This window comes from Larimichthys crocea, chromosome XIV (assembly GCF_000972845.2).
Source record: "Larimichthys crocea isolate SSNF chromosome XIV, L_crocea_2.0, whole genome shotgun sequence".
Lineage (NCBI taxonomy): Eukaryota > Metazoa > Chordata > Actinopteri > Sciaenidae > Larimichthys > Larimichthys crocea.
The window spans coordinates 1,497,692-1,522,903 of record NC_040024.1 but is presented as its reverse complement, the minus strand read 5'-3'; the positions used below and the strand labels follow the sequence as shown (position 1 = coordinate 1,522,903).

The 25,212-nt window shown below is 43.9% G+C and overlaps 1 protein-coding gene across 14 annotated transcripts in view; it reads left to right on the top strand.

Annotated features, from left to right (window-relative positions):
- The window catches only part of nrxn2b (neurexin 2b), a 592,065-nt gene that overhangs the window by 547,961 nt on the left and 18,892 nt on the right, over window positions 1–25,212 (top strand). For 10 of the 14 annotated variants that reach the window (XM_019268034.2, XM_027287989.1, XM_019268027.2 and 7 more), the window contains 2 exons: window positions 465–636; window positions 13,973–14,062. In XM_019268034.2, the coding sequence (XP_019123579.2) occupies window positions 465–636; window positions 13,973–14,062 (262 nt within the window). The remainder of the gene's footprint in view (window positions 1–464; window positions 637–13,972; window positions 14,063–25,212) is intronic. The other 4 variants (XM_027287992.1, XM_027287993.1, XM_019268033.2 and 1 more) reach the window with 1 other exon arrangement.

Below are 25,212 nucleotides of genomic sequence, written 5' to 3'. Positions count from 1 at the left end.
AAGGATGCATCCAGTATTTGTTGATTTCTGTCTCGAACAAAGCGGTGGACTGACCAAATGACAGACTGGCTGACAGACAGCCCTACACTACCACTCAACAATGGTAGACTTAACAATGTTTGAAATGCTCCACATCCCATTGTTAAAGGATCTAACTGGTATCAAGCTGTTGTATTTATCTTTGGTGAGAGATGTTAGGGTGGGACACCAAAAGAGTGATCTTAGCTGTAAACCAATGTGTTAGTTACAGAGAGGATGGCAGTTTCATTTTAGGGAATCGGAACAAAGGAAGAACTTCTGATGACTTTTTTGTTACACCAAAAAGTGTTTCTGAAAGTTTTGCAGTTTACTAAAAATTCAAGGTGAAAGTATCTTTAAAAGTCAACAAATGTCTGGGTGAACTCTGTTCAATGTTGTTCAGTTTTTTTTTTCTCACAATGTTCTCCATTGTCCTCTGTCTACAGGAACGGGGAAAGATCGGCGTGATCTTCAACGTGGGAACGGACGACATAATCATCGAGGAGGGCGCGGTGATGGTGAGCGACGGCAAATACCATGTGGTGCGATTCACGCGCAGTGGCGGCAACGCCACACTACAGGTGGACAACCAGCCTGTCATCGAACGTTTCCCCTCAGGTAGGAAGAGTGGCCCCAGTCTGCGGACTGAGGGAGGGAGGGAGCTAACAGTGTTGGATTTTGAACCGTCACATTATTGAATGCTCAGATAAACTGGGAAACACATCGGTGAGAGAATAAAGGAGCTTTGGTAAAGAAATATTAATTCACTCAGCCTTCCATGTGCCACTGAAAGCGATTTTTATAGAACATCCTGTGAGGGCTGTGGTTTATTTATCCTGACATTCATATTTAGAGTGTGCCTGCATTATTGTAGGTGATTAAGTCAGGTTCTGGTCTAAAAGGCAGGAAGAGCCAAGCAGCCTTCCCGAGGCAAACAATCTTCCATCTAAGAGCATCCAGCTCTCCGCAGTTAGTCTACCGCTATAGCTCCTGGCACTGTGAAAGCCAGCATTGAATCGAGGCCAGCAGAATATGAGGATGCCAGTCAGGTGTGGCTGGTGAGCATGGGTATTGGACAGGATACAGAAAGGGGACACTTCACGCTGGGAAAGTATGTGGAGGTGTTTATAAGTCATGCCTCGGCTTCAAGGTAAACACAGACACAACATCATTACACATACAGATTTTAAATGAGGGCAAACACTCAGTGAGTCAGTGCTGGGAGTGTGCTAATTCCCCCAACTTGTTGTTTAACCATAATCATGGTATTCTGTTTTGACCTGGATTATGAGACTATTTATGGCTGATCAGAAGCTCTCAATTTCTCTCTCCGTTGTGTTTCCTCTTTGTTCATGGTTGTTCAAAGGAAGATGTTTTGTGTTCCCATCATGAGTTTGCACTTCGTAAACACAGGCTAAGCCTGGCTCTACTGCGTGTTAATGATCACAAAGCCTCCGAGCTCTGATACATTCACCAACAATTATGTCCGAACACTTAAGTCAGCGTGTTTCATCTCAATTGTCCAAAAACATTTTCTATGTATCATCATTGTTTGAAACAGCAGGAAGAGTGCGGCTAATGTGACCGTGATATTTACTCTAGCTGACATATAGAGCAGTGGGACTGTGACATTCTCTGTCACAGCAGTGAACCCGTATTTTGAGGCTTTGTTTTGGCATCGAGAGGAGCGTATTCTCTTGCTCATCCGTCAGCACAGCGAGGCTGGACTGAGGGGCATGCATCACAGCCAGAAGAGGAAGCGCCCTGTGACAGTTCACTCTTTTCAGTTGTTATTATGATGGAAATGCAGCCCTTTTTGCAACAGCGCGCGCCTTCAAAGCCGAGCCTTCAACTAACAATAGCTCCAACCGCTCACAAAATAACAGCCGAGCAGACTGTTAACATTGGCGAGTGTCATCATCCAAATCTATGTTTTGTTTCATCAAGAAACATTAGTGCACAGCCCATATTGTATTCTTTTTGTTCCTCTTCCACACTCCTTGCCGCTGTCAAACCTTTCTTTCCTTTTCCTGTGCTGATCAACAATTGAAGAGTCTTATTCTGTTTTTGTTTGTTGGTTTACTTGATGAGTGTAGTGTTCATCTGCCGGAGGCTGGAGCCTGTCTGAAGTTTTAGGGACTGAGGAAAGGAAATGGATGAAGGAGCGCAGGAGGGATTACTTGGTTAGTGTGTAGAATGGCTTTTATTCATTTATGTGAGCTAGATACACTCAAACTATTTTTGGGGCTCCTGCTTTGAAGGCTCCGACACCCGCTTTGAAGGTTCCAGTCATCATCGTCTGGTGGGGCGGCGTCCTGGGGAAACAGAGATGTTACACATTAGGAAAGCAAAACCTTGGCTGACGCTGAGGCACAAAAGGGCGGAGGAATGCGTAGGGGAAAGAAAGAGTAAGGGACCGGGCGGAGGGGGGTTCCAAACTGAGGCAGGTGGTGTGTAAAGAAGAAAGTGTAAAGAGAGGGATTATATTTCATAGACAGGAGGAAGATGGAAATTTAGACATCTTCTGATTGTCTACACGGGACAAAATCCACTTTGTTTTCTTGATGTGTCTATTATGCAATAATCCTTGTCATGCTGTCCCAGTGGAACAGTGAATCCTAAAATGTCCAAGTAGTTAGATTTAGAAGAAAACTGAGCAGGTTTTCATGAAAAGACACCTCCAGTGGAGCATTCTGTTGAGTGTTGCAGGTGCCAAATTTGTCTGTTTCCCTGAACACTACAAGGAAAGTGCAGTTTTCTGTGAAATTTCCCTCCCCAAAGGGACTGTTGTGACCCACATCAGGCAGGCTCTCTGGGACGCCACTGCAGTTTTGAGCCCTGTCTAATGCATTGTGCATACAGGCAGTTACACATGGGATTTAGTCTCTCGTAGACCGTGGCCTGAGAAATGTAAAAGTTCCCAGAGGACCGCTGCAAGGACAAGGACAGTAGGGATGAAAGAGAATGTAAACCTATCACCTCACAGAAGAAAGTCAGTGTTAGGTTATCATTCTGTATCTTTTTCACACACTATAATTACGTGCTCAGGTTAAAATATAAGTTAGATTTGGAGGTGCTTGCCTTGCTTTTCGCACAAAGTCTACATTACGGCCTGGGCTTGCCAGCAGCAGACTTATAAACAGAAGGCCAGAGTGAGGTGATGATTTGGAGAGACAGGATGTTGACAGCAAACACGGCCGTCACGGGTCAGGCACATTCAACGGCAAAGCAACACGTCTCCTGATGTCCCACGAAGTGATGTTTGTCATCCTCAGGGAGTGTGTGTCTGTGGGTGTTCCAGTCTGTGTCTGATTATACGTGCGACTGTGCACGTGGCTACGACATAGTGCATCTTGTGTGTGTCATTTTTTTTTCCACGTCTGTGTGTGTGCGTGTGTTCGTAATGCATTTGATGGACAGAGAGCAGACAAAAAGTGTCAGAGGAGCAGCCGGCCAGCTAATCCGGCGTGTCAGGTGTCCCCGGTGGGTCCAGCAGCAACAGTTATTGGCCCACCCTGCCTCCCACATTCCCAAAATGGCAGACTGGCAGACAATAAAAACATCCCTGTGTCACAATGAGCACCTCAACCTGGCCACAGATAAACAGGCAGATGTTAGCAGCAGTGCCATACGGCCTGTAACTGTACCATTTCACACCCGATTCCCTTGATTTACTGGTCATCTGCTGCGAGAAAGGTAGCAGATATGATGTGTCTAATTGTGTAGTCTGCACTGGATTATTTGCAATTTTATACCATCGCCCTGAAGAATTTCTGATTTCATTTCTGATTGGCAAAGACGTGCATTATTTTCAGATAAACACACTGCCAGGATGCAGCAGCCTTATCAGCATCTGGACGGAAAGTAAATTAGTTGTTAAAAAATGTTATCTAAAATATTTGAGCTGTTACCAGAGTACGCTCTTGTATTCCATGGAAGATTGTTTCAAAAGAAGGTTTATACTTACAGAAGAACGCGGCAGAAAACTTGCTTTGCATCAAGGGTCATTAGCTTCCCTGTCATACATTATTTCTCAATAACCTCACACAACATTAATTAAAGGCCAGGCCATGTAGCTTTTGAAAGAAGACATGGCAGATCCTCTTCCTACAAATATAGAGTTGAATCATAATGAATAAAACATACCCTGGCTCAGTTGATTGCACTCTGGGGCTTTGCTGCTACAGCCTTACTCGATGCTATGACCTGTAGCTTCTGGTGGCCAATGTTGGCTAACTCTAAATAGATATTCTGCCATGTAACTCATGTTACTTTATTTTAGCATTTAGCATAATCGTGTTGCGTAGCACAGGTTTAATGGGCTCGATTTATTATATATCTCTTAATAAACTGATCACGTGTGCTAATTATGAGATAATGCTGAACAGTGACACATGTAGAGAGAGTCTTAAAGTCAGTGAACTGAGTATATAGCAAAATAAAGCTAGCTATCATTGGCCACCATAAGCTACTGGTCATACCAGACCAAGTAGGCGTGCAGTGACAAAACCTGAGTGCATTAAATTGAATGATGGTGCGTTTTATTGCTCATAAATGAAACTTTTCATTTGTAAGAAGAGTGAGTGATTTCCTTTTCCATATGTTGTATAGTGTCCCTTCAATAGTCTGATAGAAGTATCTAGTAACAGTATCTAGTGACATTAAATCAACCTCCAGAAACCTCAATTCAGAATGATCTTATCTGAAAAAGACCGCATTAGTCAAATCCTGTGATTGTCTGTGAAATTAGCCTCCATGCTTTTGTTTTTTATGAGCTGTTCTCTCTCGCCTCTCCCCACCCTCCCTCTCGCCCCCTAACTGATGATGGTGTTCAGGCGCTCAGAGGGGAGGTCAGATTTAGTGAGTGGGGGCTTGCTACAGCATTAATCCCCCTCTTATAAGGAGCCAGCCGCCCTTCCAGCAGCTCCCGCCTTCAAAAGAATCAGAGCAGGAGAAAAAAAGAAAGAGCTTCAATGGAGGAAACGTTCCTTATTGTGTGTGTTTTATGGGCTTATATGTATGTGTGGGTATGTGTTAAGAAGTGTCATGAATGCCTACCTGTCTCTGTTTGGTCTCACACGCCCCCTCCATCTCATCATCTCTGTAAATGGCCTCGCATTAATTCTTTTTGTGATTATAGTGATTCGCCACAGGAAAGTATGACATTACGATAAGAAGGGAACTTCTGGATAAATCCATCCGTTTCCTGTGGGTTTATATCACACTTGGCATTTGGACTTCATTGCCGTACCCCCTGAGCTTTGGATAATCATTATGCATTTTACAACCATAGTTATATTGTCACCATTGCAGCGTATTGGCTGCGATTACCATATTTTGCTGCCTCATAACTGTGTCATTATGACCAATGAGAGCACGCTGTGCGCCGTCTTCCCTCCGCACTCGCTGTTTCTTCCTCACATGCCAGTATTTACAGGCAGTAGATCTACTATATGGCTGTCGTTTAGCTTGCGTTTGGAACCGGGCTGCAGTTGAGCAGAATTAGGGAGCAGAAGTGGCAGTGGGTGGGGTGTAATGCATGGATGGATGGAGGGGGGCGACGGCAGGGGGGATAGAGGACAGAAAAAGGAATAGCACTCTATAGCAAAGCACTTTGGATGCATTGCTGAAAAAAAAAAATGATAGACTGAGAATCCAGTATGTATGCTTGAAGCTAGCTGCTGTCAGCGCTGTGATGGATGAGGCTTTGCATGTTACTGAATAATAAGCACTTCACAAATTGGACTGCATCACAGCAGGGGAGATTACATATACAGTATGATACAGCCCGTACACGCCCCGCACATGCAGGCACATACAAAGACACACAGATGTGGTGGCGTACACAAGCCAGGAATAAGTTCATAACAAACATTACTCGCTAACAGAATTACTCGCTACTTGAAATGCAATCAGACACACAAGTGTTATTCTAAGTAGATCAACACAGCACTTAATACGGATCATAAATCAAGGACAGCTAAAGACAGAGGGAAGACAGACAGAGGAGAGAGAGGCCTATTGACATCCCCTGTTTTCGTTCTGTAAGGCGTTTAGGGGATCTGTTCAGTGTGAAGGCTGATCATTAGAGAGGAAAAAGAGAGATGTGGATTCACAATGGAGGACAGTCTCTTTGTGCCAGCGAGGTCAGCTCCAACTCTTCCAACTGAGCTGTTAAGATGTTCTTACTCCTCGGATAAATGGTCTAAGAAAAGGGGTCAGCAAAGCTCTGGGCTGCGCTCTTTTCTCCTTCCTACCCCCCTTTTTATCATTGCTGTCATGTCTCCACTGTTTCCAGATATCCATCTTTGTCTTTGCGACCTCCACACTCAGAGAGAAGGAAAACCGAGAGCGAATAAGCAAGGGAGATCAAGAGACAGTGTGTGCAGGGAAGGTTTAGAAGATCCGCTCCCCTCTTTCCCTTTGGCAAAAGCAATATGAGAGCACTCAGCAGTGCCAGTTAAAATGCTGAAGGTAGAGGAGAGCAGATCAGTACAGGAAAGGGGTGCACTCTATACAAAACAACACAGTCAGAAAAATGACTGGCGGCATATGGACGTAAGCTGAGCGTGGACTATATTTCACTTCAGTGGCTCTGGCCTCCGAGCATAGAGTATCGAAGCAGTCCTGTGTGACTCTGACGGTCCACCGAGCGGAAGATGATAGATGAGCGTGCGGGGTGATGCACAGAGCACAGTGTGGCTTTGTGTCAGAGCTGCCAGCAAACTATCTTCACCACCTAATAGTACCTCTCTATACTGTGAGCCAAGCTCATTTATCTGTTAGCTTGTAGTGTTTTTTGTCATTAAATATTACTTAAGGTAATTACAGTATGCACTGATGCAGCAGAAAGGCAATATGGTCAAAGTAAAAATCATCTACTGCGTTATCATTACAAGTCCACGTAGCGGGCAGCAGAGGGAAGTGAGGGCATTTAGCGCACTTGTACCTGATTGGAGGATTTCCATGTTAAGACCATAAAATGTTCAAATGTTTAATAAAAATAGGCTTGACTGCATCTACCTGCTGCTACTTTGAACTTATACTCCAATATATTTGTTTGGCGGCCTTGAAAATGACCTTTAAGATGAATGAGGCGTAATAATTTCCATTTCTGATTATTCTGCTGCCATGTGCTCCGTCAATTGATCATTTCAATTTTCTCTGAAGTGAAAATATTGAAATATGTCCGTAATAATTTATCAGCCCTCTATGCTTCAGTGTGCTGTCCAAAAACTCAAAAACATCCTGTTTAAAATGAATGAATAACAAATAAATGAAAAGCAAAAGCTCACATTTAAAATGGTGGAGCAGAAAATATTTGGCCTTTTTGTTGGTAAAACATGATAAAATATTTGCACTGATTGATAAATCATCAGATTTTTTTCCAGCTTTTGACTGTAAAACTGTCTATTTATTAATTATGAATTAATTAATTGCTCTTTCAATGGTACCACTGTTAACATGAAGTAGCTCCGTGACTCCTTTTCAAACTGCACTGACCAAATGAATGCGTAAATTAAACTTGCTGTTCGTTAATTCTGGTAGTTATTGGTCTTAACCGTTTTTAAAGACACTCCAGTCTAATGACATCACCATGTGAAAAAAATGCAACTGCTCGTCCTTGTCGGCCATTGATCTTAAGTGATGCATAACTGACATTTGTCATAGTTTGGATTTTTATCATTATGTTCAGGAAAGTACAGCAAAAGAAAGTCAGAAAGAGTTAATTGAGTGCAGTGAGCTCAGTCACTTGTCACTTATGACAGTTTCTCCTCTTTCTATGGGTTCTTATTGGGCCTCTGGTGCTCTGCGACTCCTTCTGATTGGATCTTGCACAGTTGGAAGGTATCTCCAATTATTGGCCTGTGGCTATGGGATGATGGAGAGAGCGAGAACAGAGAAATAGTGAAGAAAGTAATGATGAGGAGTGGTGGGGGAAAGAGAGAGACGCTCAGCTAAGTAGTGTAGTGCAGGAGAGGGAAAAGATTGCTTTAGGTAATTAGAGAAGTGACAACTTTGATTTCCACATGGGGGTTTGGGGAGGGGGGCCTTCTCTGGCTCACTCCGGCAGCCACCCTCGTACAAATCCACCGTGGCCGAGATGAAAGGTGGTGACGATGCTGTCAAAGTGATGGGAGAGAGAGGGGAGGGAATGAAAAGGAGCACGCTGGATTGATAAGTGGTGCATAGATGAAAGATGAGCGAGCAGTTAAAACAGTGAGATTTCATCTCTTTCAAATGCACGCCGACACGAGCAGTGGGCGATGTACTTACACTGAACAACAAAGGAGGGTGGTGGGTAGGTAAATGGCTTTCTTTTCCAGCGTGTTTCACATTAAGAGACACAACATTTCTTGCAATGTTTAACTTAAAAGAGTTCCACTTTGAGCCCTTTGAGTCTTGTTTTTCATAAAACAAGTGAACAGATCTGCCTGTGATTATCTCAACAATCAAACTGTCTCAAGAGGTTTTCAAAATCGCATTTTTGTTTTTTTGTTTTGTTTTTGTTCTCGATTTCAGTGCAGCAAGGCTTCTTATTCTGTCTGCAGTCGAGATACTGACACCCTGGAAAATAACTGAAACAGATTGAAATGGAACCTCGATTCCAGAAAAGTTTGAATTCTGTGTAAAATGTAAAATTACCCTGGAGGACATGACATGATCCATAATTTCCACCAACAATTTTGAAATGTGGCCTTGTTAGACCCCAGCACACTTTTCCACTTTTAGTTAGACTATCTCAGATGAGCTAGGGCGCAGAGAAGTCAGTTGTTGTTGATATCTGGCTTTCTCTTTGCATGATAGTATCTTATCTTGCATTTGTAGATGTAGCAGCGAACTGCATTTACTGACGACAGTTTCCTGAAGTGTTCCGGAGCTCATGTAAAAATGTAGTCATTGAGATATAGAGGTTGAAGGTCACCGGCATGCAGTGTTGGATTTGGTCCTTGTCACTTCTCTGGATAATCTCGATTATGTTATGGATCGTAGATGGAAAAAATCCATGAATTTCTTTCAGATGTGATTTAAGAGAAGTGTCGAACATCGCCCAATCCTTGCTTCTGGGCAGCTGAGCCTTTCGAGGATGCCCCTTTAATACCCGATCATGATGCTATCGCCTGTTAACAGTGAACCTGATTTGCCAATCTTTGCATTCTGTTTTTATTCACATTTTACAGAGCGTCCCAACTTTTCTGTTTTTTGGGCCAATTTCTTTCACTCGTTCCAAGAAAATAAGACTTTTTGGACTCTACATTTAGTAGCGGAGGGTTACAGTGCATAGGGCACTTTCTTCTCCCATCTGCTCCAAGACACCCAGTGGATATGAGAACAATCCATCTAAAGTTACCTAATGAAAAACAGAATGAGGCTAGCTTGACAGAGAGAGTTCTGTGAGAGGGAGGGAGCGCTATGGCCGGTGGCCAATTGTCTCCAATGTAATCTCCATTCTTGTGGATGGATTTCCGATGTGGGTGTCCTGTACAAGGGCATCTGGCTGCCTGCAGAGCTACATGATATACAGTTGGCTCCTCGGAGAGTCTCTGAACACACACTCACATGTACTCACACACATATGCAGTGATACAAAAGAAGACAGAGCAAGACAGAACAGCGTGTGATCCATATGCTGGATCATCAGGACACAAGAACCCGGCTCTCCCAGACAGACACAGAAACAGACACTCGACACTCGAAGCACGCCGCACAGGTCCCTCGCCGTCCTTGCTTTGTGTCTCCCTGAGGTGCCAGTCAATCAATGTGCCCTTGCTCAGCCCCTAGCACAGCAGCTGTGATACCAGGACAGGGCCCCATCATGGCTGTTAATCCAGCTGATGCTCCAGGCACCAAACAAGAGAGAGGACAGACCGGTATCTGGCTTCCAGAGAGGACATACTACCAGTGTTTCAGAGTGGATGTTCTGAGTCTCGGAGTCTCGTAATGCAATGAACAGCATCTTTCATTAGACAGTCACGTTGGTTTTTAATTAGACATGTTTGCTTCAAGCTCAGGCTGAGATAACCCTGATGGAGAACGTTCTTCCATTGGCTGTTAGTTTAACATTGATGTGAAATCAGTGGAGCGCCCCTTTAAAGTAATGTTAGTCTAAATACAGTAAACATACTGCAGCCATGAGTCAAGTTTGGCCACTGTTTGATTTACTGGTTTATTTTTCTCTCTTAAATATCAGATTTCGTTGAGCTCCAGGTCCGATAGCATTGTTTCGTTGTCTTTTACATCAAGCGAAGGGAATAGTCTTGGGAGTGGAGCAAGTGCGATAATGGCGGTAAGGGAGAAGGCAAGGGCCCAGCTGTTTAATCTATCCCCCCATTCTCATGCAGAGCAGGCTTCGGCTGGTGGGGGAGAAGAGCGAGAAGGGAAAAGTTTCACTGGTTCACTCAGAATGACTTATTTCTCCAAGGATCCGAGCACAAACAGATGCAAACAAACAAGCAGGACACGGAGGAATTTAGATTTTCGGCGGTGTAGATGACACAAAAACCTGTCTGACAGAACTTTGTGGTATTATTTTCCTGCTGCTGCTCCACATGAATCTTTGCTCAAGTGAAACTCTCTATCACATTCATTTCTCCATGGTCCCCCAGTCTTCTTCCACATGTCCATCTTTTTGTTTGGATTCGATGCACCAAACATTGTTTGTCGATTCCTCTGTCATTTCTGGGTTGTCGAGGATGTTGTCAGTCACTCAGGGAAAGAATGAACACACATTTGCATACTGTACACACACTTCACTCTCACATTTATGACAGTCCCCACTATACACTTAGTCAGAGTGACTGTGTGTGTGTGAGTGTAGTAATAGATGGCAGTGCCTGTGTCGCAGTGTACCACGCTTAATCTCCTAGTAATGTACCAGGCAATGAAGAAAGATGGAGGGAGGAGAGAAAGAAAACAAAGAAGGGATTCAACTGGGCAAGTGAGAGAAAAGTAGGAGAAGAAACATACCTAAAAGGCAAAGAAGAAAGAAACTGAAGGGATTGAATGAATTAAAGAGATAGAATATAGTGAATGGAGGATGGAAGAAACAAAAGGTGAAAAATAAGTCATGAAAAGTGGTGAATTTTGGAGAGAAGAATGAGGTAATGAAGGTGCCGGGAGAGAATGGGGCATGGAAGGAATTAGGGAGAAAGAAATCCAAATGGACTTTGGCAGAATGAAGTGTGGATGAATGATTGTTTGAGAACCAAGAAAGGACAAGCAGAGAAGAGGAGTGGTTAGAGTGGGGGAGGTGAGACAAGGAAAAGGGATTAAGGAAAGAGTGATGTAAGCAAAAAAGAAAGGAAACATTATGGGAGGCACAGAGCAAAAAACATTTGAGTTGTAGCTTCCTGAAGGCAGTGTCTAACAGCTGCCACTAGAGGGGGAACTACATCTCTCCACTTGACACTTATTATAAACGGGATGATAAAAAGAAGCCTTCATAAGGTTAGGTCAGTGGAAGTGGATGAAAGTTAAAAAATGTAGTTGGGACTTGTGGGTGAGACAGCAGATTCAGCAGGAGGAGGAGATTGTACACACACAGGACTTATTCATCTCACTGAGGATTACTGCCTCCCACTGTTTCCCTTCAAACTGTTATTGTGATCGCCTTTTCTCATCAACACCTCCCTACACACACCTCTCATTTTTTTGCTACTATCTTCTGCCTTCTCTAATTCAGTGATTGCTGCAGAGCTTGCCAAAAAAGTGTGCTGCTGTCGCTGCACCGCGTCTCCAGAAGGCAGAGGAGTACCTGGCTAATCTTAAGTGCAGTGTGAACACGTGCATGTAATTGGTCCCACTAACACTGCTGCAATCCAGTTTACTCTTAATTTAGAACAGTTTGCTGCCACTACAGACATCCGAGTCGCTAAAAAAACAACACAAAAAAAGAGGCAGCAGCGTTCCGATTTTTCTGACCCCCTGTAGGGTTAATTAAGGAATTATTGCCGGTAATCAAAAGCATCATTACAGGTAATTATATATTATAAAAAGATCAAAACATCCACTAACAGTTTTACTGCTTCATTTCCTACCTGTCATTTCCTGCACATGAGTTGCCCCCTATGCGTCTGTGCTCTCTCCCACATGAGCAAAGAGAGCTACAAGTGCAGCATATGAATGACACTGAGTCATATAATACACTGAACCACCTACTCATACACCCAGCTCGTCCTCTATATGCTTCACCATCCATCCATCAGCCATCACTCCTTCCAGTCTTCATCCTTTGCCTCTTCATTACCTTATTTACAGTGGCCCTCCACCCCATGCACACACTGTGTATGTTCATATACAGTATACAGTGCACACGCACCTCCTCAGCCTGTGTGAGCCGTTATTGCGCAGGCAGGCGTGGGTAGAGAGACCCCTGGGGAGTGGTTGTAGGTACTGCAGAGCTGAGAGGTGGTCTATTTTAGATCACTGCAGCAGCACAGAGCAGTGGGGGGAAGCAGAATCAAAGTATACTAGTTAGGATGCAGGATGTACTTTATATCTGTTTTCTGTTTAAGATATTGGCCTTCCAAACTCTCCTTCAGTCTTTAATTTTTATCTCTAGGTGGACAATTTCATCAGTGTGGCTCTTGGACCTTCAAAACAGACTCCTGTTCAGGCTCAGAGAGAAATCACGAGCAAATGGAAGCTTGATTCTTCAGAGCTATGTAGTGCTCGGGGTAGTAGGTGGTAATTAAATATTACTATTAAGTTGAAACGTAGGCTACATGATGTAAAAACACCCTCGGAGTTGAAGCGTATCATCTTTTATGTGGCAAGTGATGTTCACATGTTCACATTCGATTTCGCACTCGTACATGTTGTAAATTGGATAATATCAGACAAATTATAGTTCTGATTTCTTGGGAGCCCCCCAGAACTTTGTCCTCCTTCTTCAAGATCACCGAGGGATTCCCTGACCCCATTTTTGGCAATCACTGTACTAGCATGGCTCTCTGATTTGTAGCCTATAATCTGCACAGACTGCCATTTGACATAGACAATAACTCCTAATTAAGCCTCTGACATTGCCACCACATTAGACTTCATCAAACCCCCAGCCTGGCCACCATCAGCCCTCATCTCTCCTAATTCCAGCTCTGTCTCTATTGACAGTGTTGGAGATGTACGCAGCATGACCTCGGGGTTGATTGAAGTGAAGTGAGGGATAATAAGTTTGCACAGCAGTGATGAAACTTCTTTGACACGCTGATGAAGTGATGCTAATTGCCAAGTGCCACTGAGAAGTGCTCAATTAATGCACGAGGAAAAGGGAGAGAAAAAAATGTGGGAAAACCTGAGCGCTGACAGTTTCACTAAATCCTTTTAGTAGATGAGTTGGATTCAAAGTGAAGAGACGCTTCGCAGGCAGAATGCCATCCTGTTGTCGGATTTGGGAGGTGGTGATTTTCTAATCAGAAACTCTTTGTGTGCAATGGGAACCAGAATGTGTCTTCCTTGAAACAACCATGAAATGTGTTTTTTTTGCTGTGTGATTATCTCATGTGAAATAACAGTGCTTTATTGTTGACTTGTTATTGTTGAGATGTTTTTTCTCTGTTTTATTCATTTACAGTGTATCAATTCTGTTGGTCAATGATTGCTGGTTCTGTGTGTGATTCTAGCCTGATTACTGCTAACGCATTTCTAAAGTGTATTCACTGCGGACAGCTAGCACAAATCATACTATATCTAAATAATTCATAAATCTGTTTAACTTGTTAGTGCAATTTTTAAAAAAACACTTAAACTCAAGGTAACTAGAATGATGTTAACTTGTCTAACCAAACAAACCAGCCCAAAAACACATCCTCAAGTTCTTCCTGTCCTAACTAAAGCTGAATTAAAGTACATAACTTGCTAAACATTTGCCATGTTGCCCTTCTAACCTCTAACCTTTTAACTTCCAGATTTTTTTGTAACCTCTCTTAATTTGTCTTCTCCAAATTTCTTAAAGGGAACTTTGATAATGAGCGCCTGGCTATTGCTAGACAAAGAATCCCATACCGACTCGGTCGGGTAGTTGACGAGTGGCTACTCGACAAAGGTAATAAAATCCCTTTAACTCCACTAATGATCTAACCGCCTAACCTACCGATAACCACCACTCTGGAGGAGGTGCAGTGCCATGCAACAGGGGTGAATGTGATTTGGCTCTTTAACAGAACTGCAGGTCCCCCGTAACCCAACGCAGATGTAACATGCCTATAACAATTGGCTGATATATCCTAACCCATTCAGTTATTGCTCTGTCTGAAGATCGGACATTGTTGGAACATCTGTTGTTTCTATCTCATACTTGCCATCATTTTACACCCTAGTCTGCCCAGTTGAATTGGCATTTTTTTTTAAATGCCCATACGTTTTCATCTTTCTCTAACATTGGTAAGCAGATATCCAAGGGCACCATATCCAAAGCACCTTAAACTGGGGCTGCATCTCTTCAGAGAATTAACCCCCAAATAACCCGACATAACCCCCTAATAACCTGACCACATGTTAAATAGCCTATTGATTGCGTTTGCTTTTTTCCTGTGTCTTTCTGTTGGCTGAATGTGAACTTGCATTGACTATCCTTAATCATTCATGAAAACAAAATATTTTATTACTGGATTTTTCAAGACAAAAGAATCCCCTCCAATGAAAGTCACTAAAAGTTAAAGGGACTGTTGGAAGTGTTCAGTAATCAGTCTACATTTCATTGCAGCATGTGGGCGCCATTTTCCAGCCCCCTTGCATCATGCATAACTAGTGCCATAAGTGTCGAATGTGGTCCCATCAAAGTGATGATTCTTTAACCCTTTGAGTGCCGAATACCCCAACCTCTTTGTCTTTGTCTTGTGCCGTGTGTTTGTGCTGCTGAAGGTGGTTGATTCTTTAAAAAAAAAAAAATAAATAAGGAGAGGAATGAAATAAATCAGACAGACAGCTAAATGGAGCGGAGCCTTAAAATAGTTTCTGTGTTGCAGTAAAAGCATCACAGACGTATTCCTCCTGCACTCCTGTGCATATTGTGGAGTCTGGTACTTTGAAAAAGAGGGTAACAAGAGCACATACAGCACTATTAAGCAGAATAAAACTTGCAGTATAGGGATGAGAAGATAGATTATCATAATATCCAAAGCTCAGAGACTTTACAGTCAGGTTTGCATTATCTTTTTTCAGTTGCAGCATCACAAATTAAGAGTTTCAAGCATTAGCCACTTAGCTTTAGGGGCTCCTTTGAAACAGCACTGTGAACGATAACACATGCAGGGATGAATTCGGAAGATAAAAATTTGTCTCCGAGAGCAAAATGAAGTATTCATGTGACAGACAAACAAGATAAATGGAGTGCCTGCATATTTATTTCATGGAAACAAAACAATCCTTGCATTCATCTCCAGCTCCTATAAAATGACTTCTATGCTCTCCTCCGGTGCATCGGGGAGTACACTTCTGCTGAGGGTAGTTAGAATGCAAATCAGAATTAAAAAGACTTAGGAGATGAAAGTTGAATGAAAAACCGGATCAATAAAAAATGACTTACCCACTTATAAAATGATTTGTGCACACTATGAAACTCTAAAGAGAATGAGCTTGAAACAGAATGTATTATTCTCTTTCTTCTATAGTTTGAAATGGGATCCATCCAATAATTTTAGATGACAGCATTGAGGGAAAGTAGGACGACGAAACAAATAAATAATCTGCATCAGATCTCAAGTGAGGGCTTTGATCAGGGCGCATTCTGAGAAAAACGAGCGTTATTTGTTAATTTGATTGGATTTGTTAAAGACATGTCATACACACGTCATGGACTGAAGAGGCAAAGCGGTTTTGGAAGAGCATTTCTGAGATGCTTCTTTCGCATCAGACACGTTAGTCTAGGTGATGAGGGGGATTAGCGGACATTTCCGAGCTCAAAGGGTTAAAGCTGTTTGTTGCTTTGATAAGGAAGCGGCTAGAACTCAAAGCTAAGAATCTTCTAAGCAGAATCTAACCACCTAACAGCAAATCAAACTCCACCCACACTAACTGCTGAGGGCTTCTCCCATGACTCCCCAACTTTCACTGCTTGGCCTTGAAATTGCAACAATTGGCGAATTTTTCCAGCTTTGCCCCGCTGGTGACAAATTCAGAGAGCCCTCAGTTATAACCTTGTTATAAATGATGTTTAACATTTGAACGCAATTGGACCTGGATGTCAGTATTTGGAAGAACTTGGACAGGTTGCGGCGATCGCTTGGGACAAAAACTAAATAAAAAGCTAACTAAGTTCTAACTTCTACTAAAAGAAACAAATCTCCAACTGGCAGTTCTTTCCCCTTGTCTCCACCTCCGTGAAATGAAAAACTCAGAGGGTTAAAACAAAGCAAATAACTGAACACCAAATTCAAAAATGACGCACCTGCTGTGGATCACTGAAACAAAATGTGTTTGAAGAAATAAATGAAGGTCCCTTTAACATTTATTGTTTTCACCACTAAGGAAATGGAACGTGTTTCGAATGTACTGTCCTAAATGTCTCTTGCTGTGCAGGGTGAACGGTGTATGAACATTTGAATGTGTGGTAAACAACATGGATCATACATCCCGTAATGATCCAGGCTGTGTTACCAATATGAGGTTTCGGTCTCCAATCTCTGGTGATTTTATGACGTCAATTAAAGGTCTAAACCAGAGAGCACAGAACAATCAGCCCCATGGGTCTCCTCTCCAAGTGCCTTTAATGTTCCATCACTTCTGTAAAAGTCAACAAGCATGAAAAACCTCCACATCTGTCAGTTCTCATTGGTGCCACAACGGTACCATTAATCTCATGACCAATACATCATTACGCTCATGTGCGGACAGGCACAAAATAAGGGCGCTAATCGCTCACGATCACTCTCACAAATCAGTATTTTAGTCGCGCAAGGACGGAATGGAAGCGTCCTGGAGGAGAGAGCTGTGCTCGGTGGCGCTGCACAGCATCTCATTCTGAAGCCTTATCCCCATCTCGGCTGCTGCTGTTGATGTGTGAGGCAGATCAGAGTGAGCATCTCTGTCCGACTCTGTGCCTGCTGACTAAATCCAAAATGGCAGCCATTACAGGGACCCAATGGAGGGGAAAAATCCGAGTGCCAAAAGTTTTCAACAGCTCTATCTGAGCCAAAACTTACTCAGATGTGTCCCCCCACCCTCACCCACCCCCTGCTCCTCCTCGCATATTTCTCTCGCCTCGTGATGGATCTGTCATCCCAGGTTTTCTGCTCACAATATGCCCTTACTACCCCTCACTCTCCTTTATTCCCTCTTTTCTTTTTCCTTGACCGTCAATGCCGTTGCTGAAAACTTGGCCAGCATTTCCCTATGTCGGCGTAGCCAGTTTTTCTTTGAAACAATAATAATGTGTTTTAGCTCCCTGAGCTCATCAGGGAGCTCCACTAGAAAATAAAGATTACAAATAACCAGCAAGAATCAATTCCCCTTAGTTGTTCTCTTTAGAAGATGAGCAAGGAAGCAAATAAAGCTCCCCGAGGAATCCGAGCTGTGTATCTTCTTCTGGCAGGGAGTCTATCTATCTCTGGAGCTCTCCAACAACATGATGATCCAGCTCGGAGTTAAGCTACATGAGTGCAGGGAGGTGCAGAGGAGGAATACTACAGCATCGGGTCTCTGTGGCCTAAAATGCAAGCTAGAGACGCAGGTTTAATGTTCAGTGTTTAATGGTCTGGTGTGAGCTCCCACATTCCCTAATCAAAAGCAATCAAGTCCTCCCACTTGGTGTGGGGCCAGAGCCCAAATCAACATCTCCAGGCTAGGCACTGGTCCAGATCCGCTATTCATGATCCCAGCTTCATTTCAGAGATTCTCTCACATCAGGCCGCAGTCAGCAGAGAGCAAATCCGTCTGAGTCTGTCTTTCAGCAACCCCGCAATGAGATCTGTGTCCTGCTGAGTTACTATCTTGTTTTCTCATTTGATCTCTCCGCAGTATTATGACCATATTTGAGGGAAGTAGGGAGGGGGGAAACTGTATGAATTTCAACGTGCTTGCTGATAAGTAGAAAAGTGGCTGCGAGAAAGCGTCTCTGTAGCTGGAATGAAGGGGACACTTTGCTGTTATTTCATGGTCCCCTACCATGAAATGGCCTAAAAAACAGCACAGTCACAGCTGGAGAGAATATAAAAAGAGAGAAGATTGTCCCTAGCTAACCACCGTGAGATCTCTCTCTCTCTCTGTGTCTCTCTCTCGACAGTATCCCTTGCTTAAGATCTACATACAGATACAGGATCAGAGATAGAGCCACGTATGATTAAATCCAATCTCCAGCGTCCTGCAGGTTCACCTCCGCAATCTCAGCTTGCCTTCAAGGACCTCAGGGCTGCGTGCCGCCTCAGTCTAACTTCATGCCGCATTTGGCCCTCTCATTTCCATTGTCAAACACAATTAATTCATAGTGTTCTAACCAAACCGGCACAACTTCTTAAGAGTAGGAAAGCAAAACGCTCTTAATTACCAAAGAGAGCCTTGTGCTGAGGAGATAACTTGGGAACACTTCATAATCGACTTTGTCAGCATCCCACCCCACCCCCATTGTGCTCCAGTCTTCTTCCACTTCCTCCCTACTTCTCCTTTTTTTATTCTGGATAGAGGAAAATGGAAATAGGGGGAGTTCTTGTTTGTTGATACACAAACTAGAAATTCTGCAGGCGCATGAAGGATTTGTGAACACAAACCCATAAAGGCTGTGTATGCGAGCAGTCCAACTTTCTGTTCTGCACATCACAAAGCAGTGTATTGACAGAGGTGAATTCTGGGCCATCCCTCCCACCCTGCAACTCAGCTAAGAGAAAACATTTCAGATAGAAGCTCCTTGCAGCCATATGGCATCCCTCTTCTCTGTGAGATAACAGGAGTAGAAGGAGGATGAGAGAGGCGTAATGATGACGGTGGAGGGAGAAAGATACTGCTCTCTCTAGCTGCAGTCCTTTTCATATCCCCTCCACCGGGGATGGGTACACTTAGATCATCCTTTCACCCCCTCCCCTCCACTCCAATCTCCCTCTGCCTCCCTCCGACAATCGCCTCCACCATGTTGGCTGCTCACAGCCAGAAGAGGGGTTAAGCCTGGCGAGAGCACAGCATCAAACCGCTGTACCTACCCCTCCTCTCCACCTACATTCTGGGGGTTGTAGCAGACACACAGCCATTATTTCACAGCCTCCGACAAGCAATCTGTGCATTAGCAAGCCGAGCGTGGCCCAAGCCCGGCCTACTCCCCAGCTTGGCTCGGCTCAGCTTGTAATTACCGACCACAACTCATCTGAGACAGGTCATTTCTCTCCGTTTAGGAAAAAGTCGAGGAGGACGGTGCATCGATGCAAAGCTGCAACTGGAAACTTGCTATTACTCCAGTTACTGCGGCCGCTTTTAGGGCAGTTTACTTTCACTTGAATAAGTCATCTATAAGAATTCTGCTCTGTGTTTGTATCTGACATCAGACAGGAGTGATGCAACCTGCACCCAACTGATCAAACCTTTGAAATGGGATGGGAAGAATTCTCAAGCAAACAGGAAGACTGTTGTTAGCATGAGCAATTATAGCCACTGTAACTTAACAAAGAAAACGTTATTCAAAGGAAAAGAAACCGCAGAAAAAACTAGACAGAACCAAAACTGATTTAAAAAACCTCCAGTTCATCAGAACCTTCGTCTTATTTTCATAGTTTTGGTCATTTCTAGTCCAAATGAGCAAGACACATCAGTAGTCACATGATCAAACAGGTTTACCAGCTAGATCTATCACACCCTAATCTAGGTAATCTCATATTACAGTGAGGAATCACTGGAAGCGAACAAGTCACGCTAAATTATCTGAGTGGCCAAGTTCCACTGGGCATAGGCCATGGCCACCGGATCTATGGACTCTGCATCAATCTACACAAAGCAGCTTGTGCTGGCAGGAAGTCAGATACAGATACGTCATAGGAAATCTGGTCGATTTTCAAAATAAAACACCCTGTGCAAACTTCCAAACGTAAAAAGAGCCAAAACTATGTCACATATTTACATATTTAGAAGCACCTAAACTAAAAGGAAAATGACCAAATCTGAGAAAGTGAGCAAAGAGGCGAGTAAAACATTCCACCTCTGAAATGCTGCTGCTCAGGTTTGAAGTCACGTGGAGAACGGACCAAAACAGCATCGCAGCTGTGACGTGACAAAGACGTGCCCGATGGGGTTTTGGCATAAGTGGTGACAACTGTGTAGCGTTCGTATCCCAAAGAAAATAATTGAGTTGGCATTGCCTTCAGTGAGTCGTCACTGTACGACTGTTTGGGGGACCATTCACCTTGTGTCTGGCTAACCTGGGTTCGTTCACAATGCCATTTGTTGCCCTATTGGACACCTCGTTAGGGATGTCAGAGCAGTCTCAGTCTTTTATCTTAACTTTTTGAGTATGTTATGATTTCTGATAGAAGACAGAATCATCCTTTGAGACCATCTTTTTCAAGTGTCCAATTTGTTTCAGTAACAAGTATCATTTACATTCTGTTCTGACTCTTTCTAGGTTTATTTTCACGGCGGGATTTCTGACAGCTCGTCAAACTGAGCATGTTATTTTGGTTTTCTTTCCATTCGTGTGTAAATGTATCCCCACTTCCTCTGTATGAGCATCTTTTCCTGGTCAAACAACAGTGATACAAGTTAAGACAGGTGCTGTCATTACCACAAGGTTAACCATAAAATTAGCTGAGAATGAGGGTGGCAGGCTAGAGGTGACTCACCAGGCTCTCCACATCCTCTACATATGAGGTGCACTTTCCTGCAGCTTTCCTCTTTTGACTTTCTTTTACAACTTTTACTTCTTTCTTCCTGTTTTACTGTCGTGTACTATTGTATGTCTTTCTCTTCCTCAGCTACTGTCTTTAACCACGTGATTCCTCGTTCCTTTTTATCAATCCTGTCATCCCCTCCTTTCCGTCCCTCCCTCTGTGCCCTCGCTCCGTCTCTTTGACATTCTGTCCTCATGCAGACTCGCTCTTTCTTTGTCCTACTCGTCTGTCATCCTCCCTTGCTGCTGTCATCTCTCATGTACCCGTTCTCTCAGTCCCTGTCCAACCTCTTCCTTCTTTATCATTTCTCTCTCTCTTAAGCATTCAATAGATGGCTCAGGAGGTGCCCTGTGGCCACTACCAAAAAAAAAAAAAAAAAGTCAATTACATGTTAGGGATCGGTTTCTTTTATAGTGATGATTTACTTGAAACTTTGTTATATTTGCAGTCAGTTCCAATTACGGTACATCTCTTTTGGGCCACTGCTGAGAAAAGTCTCATGAGGAAATGACAAGCCAGCGTAAGAGTCCACATCTCCCTTCATATTGATTACCTGCCAGCTATACGGAGGGGGAGCGTGTGCATTATAAATGTAAAAACAGGCGCTCTCCCCCAGCTGCACGAGATGCTGTTAAATGCAGGGGTCATTTCCACTGTGATTCGGTAGGGAAATCGAAGTCCTCCATGACGCCTGCTAGGCTATCAGCCACTAAGCCCCCCGGGTGATCCAACCAAAGGCGGGTGTGATTGCGGATGATAATGCCTTTAGAAATAGTTGTGCACGCCTTCTTTTTACCCACATGCCCTATTTAAGCAGCAGAGAGTGTGCAGCTCCGAGCTGGGATACAATGTATTCCCAGCCTGTAGGACAGGAGCAAAGATTTAACAGGCTGCAGCATCTGTGAAGCGTGATTTATAGCCAGGGAAGGCAAAAACAGACACAGTCCTCACCGATCTCTATCGGAAACTTAGCACTGGGATTCACATGACTATAACAATGTATGTTTGACTGCTCAGTCCTCCTCAGGGTGCCCCTTCATGTTTCTATATTCCACAATGTTTCCATGCATATCCCTTCATTACCCAGAGCTATTTTTACTCCTACTTTGTTGTGACAAATTTGAGGAGCACTGTGTGCTACTTTGTGTATTCCATATTCCCCCGTGGATTCCACAAGAACACACTCTATGGGTTTAAATGTAATAGGCAGTGACAGGGGGAGGCGGGGAATGTACAGAAGTAAAAGAAGAAGAGAGCTAACATCTCTAACCTCTCGCAGATTAATCTCTGAAGATTGATAGATAGATGTGCAGATAGGCTAGCTGTCTCTGGTGATCTCACGGTGAGGCAGGTTGCATCTCAGAGAGGAAACAGAGTGTGCAGACTGTGCACACTGATCTGAGCGCTGGGTCTGTTTGTTGATGAGGCTCCAGCTCTGGTTATTCAAGCTGAACCCATGGGAATGTGAACAGCCTCTGCTGTTTTACCCTGCCGTGTAGGCGGGTAGCTAATGCTAGATAGCAGATATTAGGATGATGCTGAGAAATAAACAGCAGAAGCAGATGAATTAGAGTGTAACAGCACTAAAACTCATGATTAAACTGTAGTTTTATTCACATTGGGGGCAACACTAACCCTTACATTCATAATATTCTGTCCTGTCTCAGGGTGAATTAGAATAACTTGAGCCTGACTTAGCATGCTAACACACTGAGCTCAGATTATGAACATTTGAACTCCATCTTGAGCTTGTTAGCATTTCATTTGAAACACCGCTATGCTAAGTATAGCCTCTCAGCAACTAGCCTGGCTGGTAACTCTTAGTCATGTTTAAATATGCATAACAGTGACAGCCCTGCAACTGCTGCAGTTTTTCTTATATTATTCGGCCTTGTCTGTCTTGGAATATATATAGATATATATATGGAATGATCTAAATATATGTTTTCATAATGTTTGAGCAGGAGGGGTGATGGCATATCGCTCAGCGCTAATGGGTAAACAGACAGACGAGACGTATCGATGCATCAGGCTCGGCGTCTGCAGTGGATCCAGTCTGACCATTACCATCTCTGCATTGCAGTTAATGAAGGCATTGTGTACAGCCTTGAATGGCTCTTATAATCAGTGGTTGGTCACCTGCAACCACACCACCACCACCACTCTCTCCGCCCGGACCCCCTCCCCATCTCCACCAAGCCTCTGACCATTAAACTCCGATCACCTAACAGCCCTGTGGAGAGAGGCAAGGTAGCAGCCACCCAATCCCACTAAACCAGTGCAATAGACCCTCATCAGTGTGCAAACCCCATGAGCTTTGCTGTCTACTCCAAACACACCGGGAAACTGTGGAAACACACACACACACACACACACACACACACAAGGGAGAAGGCGTATGTAAATAAATGTTGGACAAATACACTCCACTTGAAAAGGCCAACCATCACACACATAAAGGTCATTTCACTGACATATGTCATCATACACACACACACCCTTTCCTCCGCCGCACCGCGCCTTCCAGCTCTGCCATATTAAGCGCTGTGATTGCTTGTCATGCCGAGGCTTCTTCTTGTACCCTCTCCACGCCTCCAACCCCACCCCGCTCATGCCCGCCAGAATTGTCTCTAAAACCGCATGTCACTTTTGATTTGACCTGGTACACCCTGAAACAATAACTTCATCAGGCCCTGTTAAGAGTCTCATCCCGACCTGACAGCTCCAAAAACAAACACTCATTTCCCTTCATCTAGTCTGGAGGGCACCTTTGCTTCTTCCCCGCTTTGTCTCTTGGTCAGATGGGACCGAGGCGTAAATGGCCGTCACAGCACTCCCCTGTGCTCGTATTTCTCTGCATTTCTTTTTTTAATGAAGGACGACATCGTCACATGACATAGTGGCAAAGCAAGATTAAATAGGTCGCCCATCGGATGCTTGGGCACTTAAAGAAAAATGTCACTATATGCTGATGTAAGTGCCCCAATTTGGAAGTCTAACTAATCCGCCCTACTCTGCATCATAATCATAAGCTGCTTGTCAATATGGGTTACTTACTACTGTGTCAGTGGCTCAGAGTGCAGCTGTGACACCAGTGCACTTAACTCCTCCGGAGTAAAGTGTCCTGTCTGAACAGATCATCTTCTGGATGGAGTTGCTGCTCACACACACGAAGAGTCGAGCGATTTTTTAGAGAAACATGAGCCGTCCTGTAAACCAAGAGGGCCAATAATATTCAAGAAAATAGATGATGATGTGTGCCCGCAACTTCTCCGCACTCCATCACCCTTTACTGGAGAGCGTGGGCCAACTGGGGCTGCTTGAAATGGGAGACCCTCTGGGCTAACGTGTGTGTGTATGTGTGTGTGTCCTCTTGTCAAGGACACTGGAAGAGTGATACCGGGGGGTGGGTGGGGGTGTAAGGTGGGCTGTTAATGTGTGTTTCTGTTTGTTCTGTTGTTTCAAGGTTCTCTGTGTGTACACAAATGTGGTTCTTCTCCTGTGTTGTCCTCGCTGATGTCCCGTCGCTCCCACACCAAACATGCTTAGTGACAAGATAATAGAGTCAGACTCAGCTATTATGTCAACAGTGCATATGCCAGACGTTCAGTCTCATTATTATGAAGTTGGAGTCTGGTTCCTCGTGGGACCCTGACGGGGCTAATGATCTGATAATGGGATGACATGTAATGGCCCGTCTCCGTGGAATAGATTTATCTCTCCAGCGCTTCTGTAGGAAACATACATATATACTGAACATGTGCTTTAACACCGATGCACACATGAGTGTGTGGTAATACACATTATTTGTCTGATAGTCCCACCCACCTGGGTGTTACACATATGTCAGAACGAGCGCACCCATATAGTCGTAGAGTAAATCATAATTACAGTGATGAAGCACCCTCTCAGCTCTCTTAATTGAAAACAAATGGGACCCGGGCCTGTCCTCGGTGTCTCCATGCTGATGAGTGGAAGGCTGTCCTCTCTGACTTGCAATCCCCACAAAGAAAACAATAGCAGCATTTAAAAGATGCTGAAAGGATCCATTTGTCACCATTTAACACGCACAGAAGCCAGACGTGTGCGTGAAGTGCAACATATGCACCGAGGAACAGCCGCAGTCCTTCATACCTGCCTGCAGGAACACACACTCCCATCAGGCCAGAGGGGTCTCTCATTTCAGGGGTCCTTAGCACTCCATCTCTAGAGAGTCTATATTTTGCAGATGCACACATTAGTGTAGTATCCCTTTCACAAACAAGCGCACTCCCTCTTTCCTTACAGCGATTGATTTATCCATAAAAAAAGCTCTCTGGCTTCTCCCGTCCTTCTCCTCTAAGTAATTACCTCATCACATCTGTTTTTAACCCACCTCCCTCCAACAGTATAC